General features: G+C 36.6%; 1 protein-coding gene and 2 pseudogenes across 1 annotated transcript; 1 reads left to right on the top strand and 2 right to left on the bottom strand.

The window, feature by feature from the left end:
* LOC122577091 overlaps positions 1-15,203 on the bottom strand; it is a 238,994-nt pseudogene that overhangs the window by 23,477 nt on the left and 200,314 nt on the right.
* Positions 6,976-7,498, top strand: LOC122577090 (annotated as a pseudogene).
* Positions 14,233-15,197, bottom strand: LOC122576933. The gene is made up of 2 exons (XM_043747851.1): positions 15,161-15,197; positions 14,233-15,073 (listed from the first exon to the last, which is right to left on the bottom strand). The coding sequence occupies exons 1-2, from the start codon at positions 15,188-15,190 to the stop codon at positions 14,672-14,674; spliced, it is 432 nt and encodes a 143-aa protein (XP_043603786.1). The 5' UTR covers positions 15,191-15,197; the 3' UTR covers positions 14,233-14,671.

Below are 15,203 nucleotides of genomic sequence, written 5' to 3'. Positions count from 1 at the left end.
AACGAACTAAAACAATCATTAAAAACGCACATAGAAAGGATTGTCTCTTAGCCAAAAGGAGGCTCATACCTAGCCATACCTAGCCTTGCAGACACACGATTACAATTCCTAAATTTACGTCTAAGTAACAAATAGACTACGATAGAGAACATAACGCTCTCGTATATTTACTACCATACATGGAAATGGAAAATTAACGGGAACAAATGCGAAACCATACTGTTTAGACGGAAATTAGATAAACTGGGCGCACTAGAAAGAGAACACAGTAAAAAATTTCAATTAAGAGAAAAAACTAATGGAGGGTAACTCATGCCCCAGAAAAATTGTGAAAAGTACAATACTTAGGCGCAAATATAGACGATAAACAGCACATCGAAATTCAACTTACCAAAGCAAACAAAGCGTTCTGGAAAGCAAAATGATTGTTCTGCTCCAAACATCCGAACAGCAGAGTAAAAATCCTCTGTTACCAAGCTACCAACCTCTATGGCTGTCCAATCTGTTATTAATTAATGGACGAAAATTCGGGTATTTGAAAGAAAATGCATCAGGGCTTGAAAGAAAGTGCATACAGTTCCGAGCATAGTGACTTCAAAAAGTACGTTAAAAATAAAAAACTCTGCGATTTAGCCAACATACACCGCATCGATTGTCACATCCTGAAACTGGCAAGAAATCACTTCGCTCAGGCTGCAAAGATAAAAGTAAGTTTACCACAAACGAATTACACCACAAAAATATACTCAAGACAGGCTTTATCTGCCCAGAAATGTCTTTATACCTAGATGGAAAAAGGTACACTCGAAGATCAAAGCAATATGCCAATAATTTACCACATAACAAGAAAAGTGGCAACTAAAACAATACTTTACGAAGAAAATCTAAGGACAGTACGTCACCACTTCAACCAGTTCAACCTCTCCACTTGTAGAATAAATGTAAATATTATAAATATTGTGAATAAATCTAAATAATATCCCCCTTACCCTACCTTTCCATCTGTCCTTTAGCCACACAGGAATCAAAAGCAGGCTACCGATTTATTCTCTTTTGCGATCAGGTTTTCAGGACAGAAGAAGAAAGAAAAGACGATATCGTATAAAAGTACCGCTTTTGGGCTGCTTAAATCCGAGTATAAAGTGTAATGTTAAAAATGTAAGTCCGACACAAAATATTATATGGCTACGTCGTATCATCTTGTAACGGTACTTTTGCCAAAACCACTTTCCAATAGAAATTCCTTGTTTATTGAGAAGATACATATATAATATATATATTTCTCGGGCTATAAAATTGTATAATTGTTGTATATATAAAAAAAAGGTAGCGAAAGTGGTATAGCTTGAATTACTTTGTCACAAGTTCAAATTCTTCATGATCAATTAATCTTTTTTCTATTTTTTCTATTTCCTTTCTTTTTAAATTGTTTTTTATGGGTTTCTTTATAAGTTTAATTAATGATATTAATATGTTTTTTACTTTTTGATATTTTTTTCACTTTTTTTTACTAATTTTGTCTTCCTATTCTCTTGTTTCAAATTTACTGCGAATGTGTTATATTATTTACAACGTACAGAAAGGTAAATATATACAGAAACTCGAGAAACAAAAGTATTTTCGAACAAAGAGTCAAGACAAGAGGAAGAGTAACTCTTTTGTTCTTTTCACATGAGCTGAGAAAACACTTGTCACTTACCAAGGATATCTAATCATGTCTGTAGTAGTTATAGATAATGGCTGACGGATTAAAGAATGTATATCTATTGAATCTTCTCTTGTACACAAATCGTGTGATCTCTTTATAAAATTTTTTATTTGACGGAAAAGGAAAATGTCATAGGGTTGGAAATAGTGAGTACAATATGGTGGACTAATTTCTAATGTCGATGTACAATTTCCACCGTCATCTGTAAAAATGCTATTAAAGTAAGCAACGTCTGTTTGTCTACCCTATGAATCCAGAATTAACAGAAATTTATTCCTTCCACGATATAGATTGACTTAATAAATCTCAGATAATTAGTATTAATAAAAGCGGCGAAATATGGCTCGCCTTAGTTTTGTCCTACATTAGTTAGCAAAGATTTTATCAAACTAGATGACCCAAAAACTGCGACGTCTTCTTGTCGGAGAAAATTACAAAATTTATTTGACACGCAAATACGCCCTGTAATAAAATAGCTCGGGTATTTATTGGGAATATCGGAGGCCTCGCCAATTCCAATGACTTTGATATATGTCAAGGTTAACTTTCTGAACAACTATTCTCTACGCCATTTCTGTACGCTGTTTATGCTTCTTTTATAAGATGCAAATGATTAGCATTATTCTTGTTGAAACTCATCATTTTGAAATGTGTAACTTGATCGAAATAAAACAATTATTGACGATAACATTTCCCTTAATTAAGACGATATTTCAAGATTTTCAGTCATTTCAAGGTTATTGTTCGATCGTTCGCGAGGAGACGCGATCTCGAGGAAGTGCGTCAACGGCAGTCGTAAATTCCTGTTAAGTTACGATCCTCTATTTCGTTTAGGATAATAAAGACGGTTGAATTAATTATAACGCTAAGGTTATAATTTACTCTTTGTTCTAACAATTTGTAAATAAGATGCGTACGCTCGGTGCGTATATATGTGTCGGTTCTAGGTCCTAGGTTCAATAATAAATTCACGGTCAACGGGATAACAAAATGCGCTTTCTTCCAAGGTCCAAGTTGTACTCAACTTGCTTCTCTAAGGTACAAGTATTACTGAACTAATTCTTTGTTAATACATAGAATATGCACCGAGCGTAAAGACGCTATGTAACTCGCTAATGCGACCTCACGAGAGAATGACTTTCCGTAGCGATGCTGCTGCAGAGAAAAACTATGATGGGGTGTGTCGAAGGACACGAGATCATCGGATTCGTCGAGGAAAGCCATCGTTCAGAAAGAGAGGGAAATGGACGTTGCTGTTAATTGGTTAATTTCTATGTTGGTGGTTGAAGAAGGATGCTAGCCACCCTTGGGAGAGAGAGAGAGAGAGAGGGAGAATTCCTAAAGGAAACGTCGTACGTGAGAAAAGAAAATTTTTCGTATCTTTCCGCAGTAGGTGATAGATTTAGGGGCTGTCAAGACTAAGACTATTTATCAGTTTGAAGAACCTCAGCTAAATAAATTCTAGCTGGAAATATACTGTGAAGATGTATCTCACAAAGGATGTAACCTAACAAACACGAAGATGGTACCCCGCTGGGGGTAGCCACCCTCACGACAATCAAACAGCTAAAAAAAATTCACCAAATGTCCAAATTGGACAAATCGTGAATTGAAATTATTAAATAAAAAAAAATGACGTATCGACATCTGGTCATCATCTTGTCCGAAGAATGGGGTCTTTGTGTAGCGAGCCACGGGACTGAAACCGTTGGAGGGTTTACTGTCGCGTGCCGCTACAACTATATTTTTGTAAGGCTATACGATCACTCCATATCTTTGTTAGACAAAACGTTCATCACTTGACCGCGGCTACGTTCGGCGACTGGTTGTCGTCTCGAGCCCAAGCTCATTATCACAAATCTCGAGCAAATATAATCGGATTGAATGACTACAATTGCTTAATTACAGCTATGGTAGAATTTAGATTATAGTGTTAAGGGAGGTTTTCTCAAAGTTCCAAAGGGAAGACTCCGTTGTCCTTTCATCTCCGACATATATAATAATAATGTTTGGAATGTCTTGCTCTACCCGGAGCGTTGGAAAAGAAGATATCGCCTGATTCTGATCTAACACCTTTAATGACATTCTCATAAACTTTCTTTTGATCATAATTGAGATTCTTTCATTCGCTGATACCGTTTTAGTTAACTCATTAGTTAGCTCACTAATTAGTTAACTCACGATTGAAATTGTGTTTGACTGAACGTGATAAAACTGGCAAGACATAGTCCTTCAGTGCCGTATCTGCCATATTTAGAAATACAATAAATTCAGTAATAAAACCAAGTATTCGTTGTATATATCATATTAATGTCTTTCTGCGTATCCTATTATTAACATTCCTTCTCTTTCTGTCTTTTAATATCTTTAGCTGAATTTTCCTTGTGTTTCGACCAGAGTATCGACGAATCAGATAGTTGACTATAAACCAACACGATGCCAAACAGTTGCCTGAACTTCTGGGATGAGCCAAAGGTAATGGCTCCCTATAAAGTATGATCCCAGTTGTGCATCATCTTCGAATAATACCAGCATTTCTCAAACTGATTGTATAGACTGTAAAATGAGTATTAAAAGACTGTAAAAGAAGATAAATCTCCCGTCACATTTTTTTTATTTATTTATTTATTTAAATTTTACAATTTGTCCAGTAGGACATTTGGTAAAATATTATAGCTGTAAATGATAAAGTATAGTATGTGGATGGTTACTCCCGGCGGAACTCCATCTTCCAGGTTTTATTGTATTTCTATTGTGAGGTCTGCAGGATGCTTCTTCTTCAGTCTTCTTTCTATCATGGTTTTATTCGTTTCAGCAACCTGCTGATTTGGGTGTGTTACAAGTCTTTCTTTATACTTTTTTGTATATCTGGCGATTTCCTCTTTGACTGTTGGAATTTTTAAATCTTTTCCTAAGTCTTCATTTCTGATGTACCATGGAGCGTTAATTATTGTCCTTAAGACTTTTGCTTGCTCTGTTTCTATTTTATTTATGTGACTCATTGCTGCCATCCCCCATAGTGGGACTCTGTATGTCCAGATTGGTTTGATTATTGTTTTGTATATATTTAATTTACTCATTATGCTTAATTTACATTTTCTATTGGTTAACCAGTACATCTGTCCGTCACATTTAGCTACCGTTTTTAAATCTGGAAGTAGCGGATCCTTGAATTTCATGTTGCAATAAACGAAAATAATAACATTCCAAACTATTCGGATGTGCTGTGTATATATTCTAGCGAATGCAGGATCTCTCTTCACCTCGAGTTTTTCTGGTACATCCACGTCCTGTTTCCATATAATTCCAAAGCCGCTGTTAGAGTGGTTTTCGTGGGACACGTAAGTCTATCCGATACATTTTGTTTCGTAAGGTACATCCTTTGACAATTTTTCACATGCACGTTCAGACGAAAGACTGGTGGAGACCTATCGTGTACAAGAAAACAAAAAATTTGCCAAACAGCTTCTGAACGACCGATATATGTTCCAGATTTGTATCTCATAACTGCGTCATGCTGATCTTCAATCGTGAACATAGCCTGCTCGCTGCCCTTAGTTATATATTATATTATAAATTGTAGTTATATTGTAACGGCACAGGAGTCAAACTTTCCGACTTGCCCCCGAGCAGTATAAATAAACGGACGCGATCGCGAGCGACCGTTTTATTTATTACACAGTGTATCACACCGAGTATCTCAAGTATCTCCGAGTATCTTACGAGTATTTATCGAGCTACGCGACGAGCATTAACGAGTATTTATTCCGCGATTTTATTTGGCGATTTATATTTGGTACTAACGACTCACGTATACGGTTGTACATTAATTTATTACTTTAAATATATTCGACGCTTTCAATAACGCACAATCTCGTTCTTTAAACCTCACGAACAACCCTCCACAATATATTATATATTAAATATCACCTATTATGTATTATATATTATATATTATATTATATACTTAACAGCCTGAACAGAATTACATTAGGAGATCTCCGTCTGTATCGAGTGTAGCCATTTTCACCAGTTTGAGCGTCTTTGATTAATGGTCGAGGTTATCCCGGCTACAGCAGCTGTTCAACACGCAGGGAGTTTCGATTAAACACACTAAAATGACCGTACATAATGACTAATAACTCTTCAGTGTATCGTGAAAATACGCATCTTCTTCTGGGTCGGGAATTTTGACGCTTATGATGTTGTCTATTTGGTCCGGTAAGAGCCGACCCTGCATCCATAATCACAAATGAACGTAAGGCTCTCCTCGCTTCTGCCACTCTGCAGCAAACATATGGCACTTTACTGGACCAAAAGTATTAGCTTTCGTCAGAATATTCATAATCTTGTTAACTTTTAAGAAAAACTCGAGTTATTAACTGGAAGCGGTGATGAGCATTTTATCCTTGATACAAATTTTTTGTTATTTCAGCTCACTCTGGAGTATACGTAATTGTGATAAATAAGTTAGGTCTTCCATAGTTGCGTACGTAAGTCATGGCGTACTGTATATGTTCATGGATATATCATACTCCTCTTGTAAAGCTCGAAAGTAAGATAACCATCTTTCCGAGATTGGAGATTTGGCCACCGTTTTTACCAATGTAAAAGTTGAGTTTCTCTGTTTCGATTTTCGCGTACATGTCGACTAAGATCTGATTAACTTCTCAGGTACGATGCGCCACTATAGTGGCTCCGCTTACTCTACTGTCTCATTCGCTCGCCGTTTCAACTAAATGATGTTTTCATTTATCTTGCTTCACACTTTTTTTGTCTCCACGAAGTTCTATAACAATGTTAGCAATATACAGGCAGAATATATAGTCTTTGTTTTTGATACGCCCGTGTCAGGTATCGATTGTTGCTTTTCGTTAAAATAAATATATTATTATTAACACTAGGTTTACGGGACCCGTCAATTTGACGGATTTTAAACTTTAAAATGAAATATCCCCAAAACCATACCATTAATTTTAACCTTTTTGCATCGTGAATTAATCATTTCATCTAAAGAATTTATTCACACAATTATATTTTCCTAGGCTTTCTAATTTTTTAAATCTGTATGTAGTATACCTATCTCTACGAAACCCGTCAAATAGACGGGTTAGTTGATTTCATAAACAAACCGTTTCTCAAAAACAAAGTTATTGTAGACATTTCCCATTATTGCTTTCGCTTATTGTAAGTATTTGCAATAGGATAATTGAATTTGGGCACAATATTTTCTTTTTTTTTTTATCAATCCCCCTTTTGTAGCAATCATGAGTGAATCCAGGAGATATAATAAAATATTGAACAAAATTGTCAACATCAATGAAGATTGTTCTGAGGATACCTCCGAAGAAGAACAATATGATTTAGGCCAAAGCGAAGCTGACAGTGAAAGTTCTGAAAATACTGAAAGTTTGAGAGACAGAATGATCTTTGGATAGCGAAGAGGAGAACTTCTTGAAAGTGTGTCGTGATAAGAAAAGGATGCGTATTTTTTCTAGTTCTGACTCCGAGGATGAAAGGACCAGCATTCCAAGCACATCCAAAAATGTAATGGGTAAAATTGAAATTGCAATTGACGGGACACAGTGGATAAAACTAAAAGCAGGCGGATCTAGGGGTAGGACGCCCGTTCGTATGATATTCAAGGATATCGCAGGGCCTACTGGCTATGCCAAGAGAAATATTATGTCGGGTTGTGTAATTAGTGCTTTCGAATTGATAATTGACAGACACATAATGGAACCCAGAGAAGATTGCACCCAGAAGAAACCGAGGCGCATCGAGTTTTGAAAAAAGACGGACAATCACAGTTGCTGAGTTACGTAGTTTTCTAGAAATCCTATATGCCCGGGGCGCATATGAAGCGAAATCATTGAAAGCCTCCGAAAGATTACAAACAGATAAATTTGCGCTGATATCTGAAATATGGAACAGATTTATAAGCAATAGCCAGGCTTGTTACAAGCCGTGTGAAAATATCTCAATAGATGAACAATTATTTATCAACAACGAAAGCCCGATGCAGCTTTACGCAATATATGCCGAATAAGTCTCATAAATTTGGCATTAAGTTTTGGTTTGCAGTTGACGTCCAAACAAAATATATTTTGAATGGTTTCCCTTATATGGCGAAAGATGAAACTCGATGCTCGAGGGAAAAAAGGACAAGATGACTTTGTTTTCCTCAAATTCATATAAATCAGAAAACTGCACGCTTACTGTGTATAAAAGTAAAACCTAACGCTTCTAAGCACCAAACATACGGGTATACAAGTAGAAGACAATTATAAACGTGTTCCAGAAACCATTGCTTTTTATGATAAAACAAAATTTTGGACGTCGTTGACCAGATGGCACGCAAATATAGTATGAAAGCAGGGAGTTTCCGACGGCCCCTTCAAGTTTTTTTTCAATATTTTAGATTTGGCAGCGATAAACGCATGGATATTATGTAAAGAGTGCACCGGATCAAAACTATCCAGAAAGGAATTCATATTTTGTTTAGCCGAGGAATTAGCTGGAGAAAACAAGGAGAACATTTGCCAAAGATGAGACGCTTCATTTCTGTCACTTTCAACGTCAGAAGTGCGGAAAAGTCGTCAAGTGGGCTACTGCAAAAAAAATAGAAGCAGTAATTGTTGCATATATTGCAAAAAAGATGGTATGCGGAAAATACACAAACAAAATTCAGTATATTTGTAAAAAATGTACTCAATAAATATGATTACCTTATAGCGTTAATGTTATTGTTATCATTTCCGTGATAATAAAAAAAAAGACTTTTTACATATTAATAATTTATTTAAACGCGAAGCCAAATATTGTTCGATTCAGACTTAATTTGAATAAATCGATTTTTTAAAGAAAATACGTATTTTCGTTTACCCGTCAATTTGACGAGTCCTCGTAGAGAGGTATATAAGAGGTCCGTAAACCTCACTAGGTTTAACAATTTAAATACAGTGAATCCTCACAGAAAAGAAATACCAAGTGAAAATGAAGTAATGCCTAAAAAACATTCACATTTTCTGCCGTCGTACCAAGGGCCCAAGAAAAACGAGACGGCGGTGTAAACAATGTTATAAACGCATTTCTAGAATAAATGATACAGAGTATGCCGCGAATAAAGTCAAAAAAGTAACAATATATTGTAATTGATGCAAAGGCCTGCTTGCAGTCTGTCTAACATGTTTCAAAAAATTGCATAAAAAAGTAAATAATTATGTCAAGTTTATAATATTGAATTGTTATGTTTTTACTGTTTATAATGTTGAGATAAAATAACAAACCTATTTTGTACAACGTATTTTGTGAAATACAAGTGTGACCACGCCGGTGTCAACGCGCGTAACACGTGCGTAGCGGGGATATCGAAAGATGACAAAAGGGAAGAAAACGGATTAAGAGAGAAGTTGTGATTAAACAGTCGTCAGTACGAATCGCGAGTCGAGAGTTATAAAGAAACCGCTAGTTGAGTTAATAAAAGAGTAATTGTTAAATAAAACATCGAGTATTTCTTTGGCACTCTACACTTACTACATCTCAACTCTGTAGCAGGTTGGTGGAGTTTCTGGCTTGTGGAGTTTTAATATGTGCACTTTGTGTCCGATTTTTCACTGCCATGAAAGGTCCTGGTGCTTTTTGCGATAGCAATTTTTTTTCTACTTCTCAATTCTCTTTATATAGTTTATGCGACCTCGTTTTGTATAATTTATTGTTTCTGTGTATCATAATATTCAGGAAAAATCACTCTATCATCTTCACTAGCACAGCTGTCATCATCATTTACATTTAGCACAGCTGACATCATTTAGTATTTCTAGAAATCAAAGAATTAGATATTAAATATCTCTTCAAATAATGAATATTGGTAAAAATGGCCGAGTATGGACCGGCTAACCTTCACTTTAGATTCATCAGACAAGATTTTATGAAAATGGATGACAAATCAACGACTATGACCTCTTCTACAAGATGTAACGATACAATCCGTTTATCTAAACGTGCTCAAGAGTGTTTACTCTTACTGATCGTTAAGTTGTTAAGAATTGTGGATCGTAATTGCCGAAATAAGTATGTAGGAACACTTACGTTACACGCAGAGATGATAATAAAATATTTATTTAATATGTGATTTACAAGATATTCATAGATATCTATTACACGTGTTTCAGCACTCTTCTAGTCTCACATTTTTTCACCATGCATATGAAACACTGACATTCGTTTATTCTACGAGACGCTGCGCACGCACATACTCACGCACGTATGTGTGTATCACTATTGCGCGGCTGATCCGGTGCAGCACACAAAATTACATACATCTCACACACCTCCTTAATTTTTGTGCTACACATTAATTCCCTTTTAATTTGTTTTATTCACATAGATCGTAAATTCTCTTTTCAATTTTTACTTTAGAACTTGAACGATAATTTTACCTTTTGCGTAACTTATACTTCTTATAGACCAGTCAAACCATTTTTAGAAGTAATTTAAATTTTTCAAATTTATTTCTTCCTAGAGCCTTCCTTAAAATATCAGCTATATTATTTTCTGAATCTACTTTTATAACGTCAATTTCTTTACTTTCGTAACATTCATTTACAAAATGGAAATGAACTTCAATGTACTTGGAATTTTTCGTCGAGTTTCCAAATTTGCATATCGCAATAGCTCTAGAATTGTCTTTGTAAATTTCTATTGGTCTCTCGATCATTATTTTAAAGTCCTTCAACAATTTCGTTACAAATTTAATTTCGCTCACTGCTTCAGACAAAGCTACATACTCGGCGGCTGTTGATGATTTTGTCACGATACTTTGCTTCCTGGATTTCCAGTTTATTACGTTTCCGAAAAATCTTATTACGAATCCCGTAGTGGATTTTCTATGTCCTTTATCCCCAACCCAGTCAGCGTCAACGAAATAATCCATAACTTTAGCATTTAAGTTTCTTTCGTAAGTTAATTTAAATTTTCTAGTCAGATATAGGTATTTTAGAATTCTTAATGCATATTTATAACGGATCTCGTCGTAACTGTTTTGGAATCGACTTAAATAATAAATTATTTATTTAGCGTAAACGCTATACCTAACGTTCACACTTGTTCCAGTACTAATATATAATAGAGTTCCTATGAGATTTCTATATCACATCGTCTGAGGCTGATTGTGCGGGTTCTAAACTTAAGTTTTGTTCCATCGGTGTACAATACGGATTAATATTTTCAATACTATATCGACTCGCTAATGACTTTATATAATTACTTTGGTCTAGTTTCATTTCTCATTTCATATAATCATATTCAATGTTAATTTCTAAGTAAGTCTTTACTTCACTCAAGCTTTTCGTCGCAAATTAGTTTGACAACTTGTTTTTAACCTCATTGATTTTTCTTTCATATTTTCCACATATCAATAAATCGTGTACGAATAGAATTGAATATATAACATCATCGCTCTCATACTTTACCTACAATTGTCATCTTTGGCTACGGGTAAGCACCTTAGCGTAAATTTATCGCCATACAGTAGCCGGGCACCCCTAGGGCCATAGGTTGGGGTTACGCCCAACCAGCGCACGAGGTACCCAGTACCATGCTACCTGTATTAGTTAGACCTGGCAGGGTCTGTCACTCGTCTCTGGTCGAAAGGGGCGATTTCTAAGCCCTACCGTCTCCCGGGACGGTTCCATTCGAGGGAGCCAATACCCCTTAAATCGGCCCTTTTTCCAGCATCTTGGCCATCAAACGCTGCCACCACGAGTCCAAACCCATAATTGGCCATGTGGTACCATCCGTAGTCATTGGTGCGATTATCGTGTGGATGTACGGCTACGTCACTGCCGGCCAGCGACCTGCTAACCGTGCTCGGCAGACCCAGGTGAGACTGAAGTAAGCGGGGGCCTGAAGGTACAAAGTACACGGGAACTTATCCCGACAGTCTCACCCTTCGCATCAGGATCGTGGATGCGCTACTACCGAAGGTCACGTAGAGAGAGTGTAACCATACTTAAAAGCCTTACACTCCCGGCGACCTTCCCTGCGGTGTACATAGAGGACTCACGTAAGCGGGACGCTTGCCCTGACGGTCCTCCCTGGCTGCAGGAACATGGGTTTGACAGCCCCCATAGATTCACATAAACAAGTCCTCCCTGCGGGAATACTTTACGTACACAAAATAATCGCTCTGGCTTCTTCGAAATCCTAATTCTTTCATATAATCGACGAAACATTCGTACCAAGCCCTTCAACTTTCACGCAATCCACATAACGCTTTTAGTAATTTACATACTTTCCCGCTTCTGTCATCGTAACCTGCAAGTTGTTTACAAATACTTCCGACTTTACAACTCCGTTGAGGAATGCTGCTTCTACATAAATTTGCATAATCATTAAACTATATTGACAACAGTAAACAACAGTAAGATAAAAGTAATTTCAAGGTTTGCATTTTTCCTACTGGAGAGTATAAATCTTCCAGTACTTCTTTCTGTTAGAAGCCTCGAACAACTAGTCTCGCTTTCTTACAATTATCACATTTATTCGTATATATCCATTTCAAATCTAATATTTTCTTGTCTCTTGGTTTCTCTACTAATTGCCAAGTTCTATTTTTAATTAAACAATTCGTTTCTCGATCCATTACATCTTTCCATGAATCGCTCTCTTTTCCTCTTAAAACCTCTTCATAGGTTTTAGAAATTATCCGCGCTTACTACATTTATGTAAATGAAATATGAGCCCGTTTGACCGTATCTTTGAGACTTCTTTCTTTCCCATTCTGATCTTCTCAAATTATTTCCTATATCATCAAGTTTCCCTTCTGCTTCGTTACTTAAGTTTCTGTTCTTTTTTATTTTAACCTTTTCGACTTTTTCCTCATTTCTTGTACTTTCGTAAATTTTGTTTGATTCAGAGTGTTCGTCAAAACCTTTTCCCGATTCATCATCCGATTCATCTTCTTATTTAAATCCTACTAAATTCTCATTTTCACCTATAAACTCTACGTGTCTTGCGATTATAATTTTGTTATTCACTAAAATTCTGTATTCAACGTTTTCGTAACCTACAAGTATACCAGTGACGACATTTTTGTCCCATTTCGAATTTCTCTTAATTTCAGGTACTCTTACTAAACGAAAACTCCACTTCCGTACAGTCTTAAATTGCTTATATTTGGTTTCTTCTTAAAAAATATTTAAAATGGAGTTACACTTTTCTAAGTGTTCGTAATGGTTCGATTTTTTAAGTATGCTGCGACTCTTACTATTTCAGACCAATTTATAATATTGAGTTTCGAATCAAATAGTAAACATCTGGCAGAGTTCATAATTGTTCTACTATAGAGCTCAGTTATGCCATTTAACTCGTGAACATAAAGCGAACATGGTTCTACGAAAATCCCTTTTTCCCTTACTAAATTGTACGTATCTTTTTTCATATACTCTTTGCCATTATCACACCTTAGTCTCTTTATTTTCTTGCCAATAAAATATTCAACTTTGCTTATATAATCAAGGAAATAATCATAAACTTCACCTTTTGATTTCAAAGTATAAATCAATACGCACTTACAGTAGTAGTCTATAAATGTTAAGAAATATTTTGAACCATCATACCCGGTATTATTATCATGATCATTATCATAAATCATCATTTAAATCGGTATGTACTGATTCTAAAATTTCACGTGCTCTACTACGGTTATTTTGGAAGGGTAAATTGTGCATTTTATTTGGATGCATGTTCCACATTTTAATTGTCCTTGCTCAAAGTTTTTTGGCATTCCTAGAATTAATTTTATCTTACGCATTGTCACGTCCCGCGCTCCGCACGTGCCGTAACGAGAAGCGATGACAATGAATTTAGGTTCGATAACGAATTCACGGCCAACGGGATAACGAATGCGATGCGATACACGATCCTGGTGTGACTCAACGTACAAGTAGAACTTATCTGAAGGAACTGAAATGCAGTCCAAGTAGAACTGACCTTATATACTCCTCTCCGTACCTCTCGGGTCAATCTTTGTTTTTAAGGAGAGCTATATGACTATTCCATACCTCTGTTAGCTACACGTCCATCCCGTGACCGTAGATACGTTCAGTGAGCCGTTATGTCACTTCGAGCTCAAGCCCACTGTTATAAACCTTGGGCACCCATACTCGGATTGGAACATAAACATCTATTGCTCAGTTTTATTATTTAAATGCAGCTATAATAAAAAGTCTGGACCAAAGTATTGGGGACCTTCCCAAACGTTCCAAAAGAAAGGCCACGATGTCCTTTCATCTCCGACATATAGATATGCGAAATATTATTATTGAACAAAATCAAAATCGAGACGGGGAACGTCGGGATATATCTCACGAAGTTTGTTCTTGTTACGTTCTATTTAGTTGCCGACGAGAAAGTAGCGTTAACTGACGTTTCATGCAACTGGAAATAAACACCACTTTCGGCTAACCTGCTATGTGCGGGAATACTGGCACGGGAGAGGATTAAATTTGTTCGAAAGTGAATTAACAATATGTGATGATTTATTCAAATCTTACACGATTTCGATATTGACAATTGACTGACAGACTGACGGATATAAAATTCTTCGGTTGACAAAATGATAACTAACTCTTCGAATGGTAATTATTCGCTTGACGAACAGTAATTATAGTTACTGATTTTTCCGAGTCGCTACATTTATATCTGTCGGAGATGAAAAAGCGTCGGGGTTTTTGTTTTGAAAATGTTTGGCAAGATCCCCAACGTTTATTCAACTGCCGACTTTGTTTACAATTTAAATTGTTTTAATATCGTTATAATTACATAATTGGATAAGTTTTGGCAAGATATAGCTTTTAGCCGCTTTAACTGCAACTTACACTTCAAATGTTGTAAACACGGTTTCAAACAAACGTTTTAAATTACTTTGATTTGAAAAAAATTATCAATATTACTTTCGAGCTACGGGTCGTGCGGGTCGCGGGACGTGACAGTTGATACACCGGGAACGTGCGACGGGGAAGTTCCCCCCTGACCAGAGGAATGTTGGCGCATGTGGGCCTCCGGGATTTCGCCGGGAGCATCCTCAAGCGGGCGAACCTTGGCACGGTCATCGGTATCGAGGACCTTGAAGGGAGGAGACCTCGGTGAGGGCTCGACGTTTTCCTTGTCAGACGGAGTCGGGTCAACGATTGGGGAGTTGTCGGGACATGACGCCGATGAGGGGGGCGCGGTGCCAACCTGAGTGGAAAGCAACTCCTTCAGCATTTTCAACCTTCGTTCGCGGCGCTTCATACCTCCGCGTCGACCACGTTTTCTTGAACTATTCACGTATTTTTTACGTCGCTTCCTCTTCCTCTTGCGCTGGAACAATACACGCAGTTTAAGGAAATGAATGAATAAACGACGAACGAAGCAGGACGAATTCAAAATAAAATAAGAAACACATACTTGTACAGCTCGCACGGGAACATCTGACATGGAGGATATCTCC

The sequence above is a fragment of the Bombus pyrosoma genome, linkage group LG17 (assembly GCF_014825855.1).
Source record: "Bombus pyrosoma isolate SC7728 linkage group LG17, ASM1482585v1, whole genome shotgun sequence".
Lineage (NCBI taxonomy): Eukaryota > Metazoa > Arthropoda > Insecta > Hymenoptera > Apidae > Bombus > Bombus pyrosoma.
The sequence above is the reverse complement of the archived record's forward strand: the minus strand, read 5'-3'. Positions and strand labels throughout refer to the sequence as shown.

Coding starts and splice junctions, on each gene's coding strand:
- LOC122576933 (XM_043747851.1), bottom strand. CDS start 15,190: ATGTCAGATGTTCCCGTGCGAGCTGTACAA. Junction 15,074..15,160: donor TTCCCGTGCGAGCTGTACAA/GTATGTGTTTCT, acceptor GTATTGTTCCAG/CGCAAGAGGAAGAGGAAGCG.